This window comes from Pipra filicauda, unplaced genomic scaffold, assembly GCF_003945595.2.
Source record: "Pipra filicauda isolate LSUMZ 115617 unplaced genomic scaffold, ASM394559v2 scaffold548_size709544_pilon, whole genome shotgun sequence".
Taxonomy (NCBI): Eukaryota; Metazoa; Chordata; class Aves; order Passeriformes; family Pipridae; genus Pipra; species Pipra filicauda.
Genome location: NW_024104696.1, coordinates 534583 through 539823, shown reverse-complemented (window position 1 = coordinate 539823; position 5241 = coordinate 534583). Strand labels below are relative to the sequence as shown.

Genomic DNA, 5241 nt, shown 5'->3' with positions numbered 1-5241 from the left:
TCATTTCTTCTAAATGTTGCTCAAAGAGTTTGTAATTAAAGTGATTTTGGTGTCTCTTTGCCTCACGGAATGTCAGGGTTTATTCTGAGGGCTCTCAGGAGCTGTCTGAGCGTTTGAGGGTAATAAATAAGGCCTTGGGTTGAAGTTACAGTCACATCAGGCCTTTAGTTCATGATTAATTTCTTCATTTCTTCTAAATGTTGCTGAAAGAGCTTATAATAAAGCGATTTTTAAGTCTCTTTGCCTCATGGAATGTGAGGGTTTGTTCTGAGGAATCTCAGGAGCTGTCTGTGCATCTGAGGGTAATAAATAAGGCCTTGGGTTGAAGTTACAGTCACATCAGGCCTTTAGTTCATGATTAATCTCTTGATTTCATCTAAATGTTCCTGAAAGAGCTTGTAATTAAAGTGATTTTGGTGTCTCTTTGCCTCATGGAACATCCGGGTTTGCTCTGAGGGCTCTCAGGAGCTGTCTGAGCGTTTGAGGGTAATAAATAAGGCCTTAGGTGGAAGTTACAGTCACATCAGGCCTTTAGTTAATGATTAATCTCTTGATTTCGTCTAAATGTTGCTGGAAGAGCTTGTAATTAAAGTGATTTTGGTGTCTCTTTGCCTCATGGAACGTCCGGGTTTGCTCTGAGGGATCTCAGGAGCTGTCTGAGTGTCTGAGGGTAATAAATAAGGCCTTGGGTTGAAGTTACAGTCACATCAGGCTTTTAGTTCATGATTAATCTCTTGATTTCATCTAAATGTTGCTGAAAGAGCTGGAGTGAGCAAGAGCAGCAGCACTGAGAGGAGGATTTATAGCGTCAAGTCTTGCTTTTCTGAGTCGGAGGAAATTCTGACCCTTTCCAGTTTCTCTGGAGCTCCTGGTCCATGGAGTTGAGACTCCTCAGGTTGGGTTTACTTGCTGTGAGCAGAAGATTTGCATGGGTTTGTCTTGAAGGTCCTTTTGTCTTGTCACCCTCTCGACTTCAATGTGATTTTGCTTTTCAGTTTTGGGATTCTGGAGTCGTGGATTCACAGAATCCTTAAGGTTGGAAAAGACCTCGGAGATCACGGAGTCCAACCTTTAACCGGCGCTGTCGCCCTCACACCTAAGCCATGTCCCCAAGTGCCACACCCACAGGGATTTTAAACCCCTCCAGGGATGGGGACTCCACCCCTGCCCTGGGCAGCCTGTGACAACCCTTTCCATGAAGAAATTTTCCCTAATATCCAATCTAAAATTCGTCCTGGCACAACTTGAGGCCACTTCCTCTCGTCCTGTCGTGGCTTGTCTGGGAAGTATTTACTGAGTTCACTGAACACAAAGAGACAACTTCTGAACATCTCCAGCCAGACATGGACCAGTCACCAAGAGCAGCAAATTCCCCTCAGATATTAGGATCATGGAATCATTAAGGTTGGAAAAGGCCTCTGAGGTCATCGAGACTGAGCGTTAACCCGGCCCTGCAAAGCCCAAACCCGTGTCCCCAAGTGCCACATCCACACCTTGTCTGAACACTTCCAGGGATGGGGATTCCACCACGGCCTGGTTAGCCCCTTCCAATGCCTGACCACCCTTTCCATGAGGAAATTTTCCCTAATATCCAATTTGACCCTCCCCTGGCACAGCTTGAGGCCGTTCCCTCTCCTCCTGTCCCTTGTTCCCTGGGAGCAGAGCCCGAACCCCCCCGGCTCCCCCCTCCTGGCAGGGACTTGCAGAGCCAGAAGGTCCCCCCTGATCCCTCTTTTCTCCAGGCTGAGCCCCCCAGCTCCCTCAGGAATTCTCCAGCCCCTTCCCAGCTCCCTTCCCTTCCCTGCACACGCTCCAGCCCCTCCGTGTCCTGACTTGAGGGCCCCCAAACTGGACACCACATTCCAGGTGTGACTTCCCCAGTGCCCTCTGCCCTGTGCCCACACTGGGGCTGCCACACGAATCCATGTTTTCCTTACCTACCAGGCAGGACTTCTTTGCAGAGATATCTCCTTTTTCCACCCTTTTTTATATATTATTTTTGCTTCCAAGATGCGAATTTCCAGCTGAACGAACACCAGTTGGTTGCTTGACAGTGAAGCAATAACAGCTTGAGGCCTTGCAGCGGGGGAGCTTTATTTATTAGGTGTTATTAATAAGAAGGAACTAAAGAAAGGAAAAACTGAATGTGTCATAAATACATCATATTTATGCATTTAAATCCCACACCCTGTCTTTTCACCTGGATGTTCTCACACCTCGTAAAAAATCGCTGTTAAACAACCTCCTAAAATAACCTAAATAACCTGCTTTTCACATTAAATCAGAGCAATGAGAAATGCTGAGGGTCTTGATAAGCTTCCACCCCAGGCCTTTTTTCTGTTAAGGAGAATTCCTAGCTAACCTTGCTGTCCTAAAATTCCTTCTTTAAAAGCACCAAACCTACCCTGTGAAAAAAACCCCACGCTTTCTCATCACTTATTAAGGCCTCCTAAATTTAGACAACGCTCTAAATCCGTCCTTTTCTGTGATGTGAGAGCTAACAGCTCTTTGATTATTTCTAAAAAAAAAAAAAAATAACTAATGCTTTCTTCACCTATATTTATAACCTCTGAGCTTAGCTTCTTCTGGTGTCTTTAACTGTCTGGGAATTGAAGGGGAGCGATAAAATTAAGATTAAAAGGTGCCTTTTCTAAGTTTGGCAAGGAAAGAAATCACTTGAGACGCTCCCAAAATATCCCTTGGGCTGGTTTTAGTAGTTGTCATTCAAATTGCCAAAAAAAAAAAAAAAAAAGGTGTTTCTTTGAAATTTTACCGTGGACGGAAAAATTCGAATTTCACAGAATCCCAGGATATGGAGAAGGTCGGAATGTGCTGAAGGGGAACTGAGGGAGCTCCTGAGAGGAAATAAATTGCAGGGAGGCAAAACCCAGAAGTCAAACAAGTGGGAAGTTGTAAAGGTCCTGCCCTTGGCATATGGGAACAAATCCGCCTTTCCAGATTTATCCTGGAAATAAAACACCCCACTGGGGGGTTTTCACTTCAGCAGTGTTTTCATTTGACACGGTGGAAAAACAACTGTGAGGAGATGGGAAAAAAAAACCTGCTAATCTGGTTTTTTGGGGGTTTTTTTTTGGTGCATTTGCAAAATTCCTTAATCCTTTTGCAAGGCAAATAGGAGAAAAAAAATTGGAAGAAATCAGCTTAATGCTATTGAGTAGAAACCTCTGAAATATTGGTGAGAAACCCCCTCATGTTTCTGAAATGTTCTAATACAACCTATAGTGATATTTTCTTTTTTTTTTTTTTAGTATTGAGGCGGTTTTCTCTTTTTTTCGTGGTTTCCCTCTAATTTTATGCTTTCACCACCTGAAATGGGAGAAAGAGTAAACTAAAAAAACTGAAAAAAAAAAAAAAAAAGCCATCAAGGGCTAAGAACATGAATGGATTGTCCTCCAGGAATTGTGGGTTTCCAAGACCAGGGACTGTGAAATAATCTGATTAAAGCTGAAAAAAACTTCCAAAATGACCAAATCCAAGCCCTGATTTCTGGCATTATTTCCCCAATCTGGCAGCTTTTATTTAAGCTCGTGGTGGGAACAGCACCATTTCTTCCTCAGCTCCTTAATCCTTCTTTTCCCTGCTCTTCTCCTTAAAATTAACCCACCATAACCTGGTTTTTTCCCATACCCAGTTCCCAGGGGATTTTTGGAGGCTGGACTCATAAAATTAGGGATTCTTTTTTTTGCCTTAATTTCTCCCTGTTTAACCTTAATTTCTCACTGCCCTGCAGGGCAATATATCTTAATTAATATATCTTGAATCTGTGTTTTAAAGCACTACAGGCACTGATCAGTCCTTTAGGTCCCAATTTTTACTCAGCTCATTCTACTTATTTTCTATTTAGTGCTCCCAGAATCCTTTTATCTCATTCTTTCTTTTTTATTTCTTCTTTTTTTTTTCTTTTTTTTGAAATTTTAAGCTTCCTATTTTTCCATTTCTTTTCCATTTTAAACTGACTGGGAAATTGGACTAAAGGGAAAAATGTCAGGTCAGGATGAAACGGCTGCTTCACCTGGAATAGTCCTCTGGTTATTTTTTAATTAATTTAATTAATTAATTAATTTAATTAATTTCTTTTTTTTTTTTTTTTAATTAGTCCTCCCTGGCTTCCAGGGAAAGACTAAAGACACATTATCCAAATTAATTTAAAGGATGAAGGAGAGGTGGGTTCACCTCACGAGCTCCACTTATCCCACTTATTTTTGACATTATTCTCACTGAGTGCTTTGACAAAAACCCTTAATTAAATTAAAATTCCCTATGGCACTTGGACTAGAAAATCCTGGGTACCTGCATTCCCTTTGCACTTGTCAAGTGGAATGTTCTCCCACAGTTTTCCTGGTTTTCTGCTCTTTCAGGAATGATAATTACCTGTTTTCGTGGAAGTGCCACCTTGTTTTATCCCATTATTCATGGGAAAAATAATGGGAATATCCCATTATTCTTCTTATTGTGTGGATTTATTAAACCACCAGTGAGCCACTGACTTTCTTCACCTCTTGAATCGTGGGATTATCACAAAAACACCTGGAAAAAAAACGACAGGATGAAATTCCTTTGGGAAAGGGCAGGGCGGATAATCCTTGGAACTCCTTCCCGGATCCATAAATCTCCAACCTGCTTTCCCTCACCCAGACCAGAAACATCACCGAATGTCTTCAGCATTGCCAGAGAAATCCACTATTAAGGGCCTTTTCCTTAATTTTTGTGGAATAAACTGGAATAGTCCATGGATGGGAATGGGAAACCTTTATGGGAACAAGGTTGTTCTCACCAGCAGGGCCTCAGATCATCCGGATTTTTGGCTTTGAGGAGCTTTTTGGGCAGGAGCCACAACAGGTCAGAGGTGCTTTGGGTGCTACTCAAGGGTTGTCCCGTCACAAAGACGCTTTTTTTCCGAGGAAATTCCTATTTTTTTTCCTCACCGAGAGGGGAATGATTTCCCCGCAGTGCCGAGCCACGGAGTGAGAAACGAGGAGCTGGAATTCTGATCTCAGAGCTGGAGATCATCTGGATGATTGATGGAGGAATTCAATCAGGAGATGAAAATTGAGGAATGTGCTCGTGGCGGTGGCTGGAAACTGGGAGAGGGTTGTGGGAAGGTTTCGTGTGGAGCGAAGCGCTGGGATGAATTTCTCCCTCTTGGCCCAGTTGTGTGGCTGCTGCCACATCGGTGATGCTGCAGCTGCTTTTTTCTTGCCCTTTTTAAAGCCAGGAATC

The 5241-nt window shown here is 42.9% G+C and overlaps 1 protein-coding gene across 1 annotated transcript in view; it reads right to left on the bottom strand.

The window, feature by feature from the left end:
- Window positions 1–3320: 3320 nt before the first annotated feature.
- SLC5A5 (solute carrier family 5 member 5) overlaps window positions 3321–5241 on the bottom strand; it is a 7557-nt gene continuing 5636 nt past the window's right edge. The window contains exon 9 of the mRNA XM_039387262.1: window positions 3321–3327. Coding sequence (XP_039243196.1) covers window positions 3321–3327 — 7 coding nt within the window. The remainder of the gene's footprint in view (window positions 3328–5241) is intronic.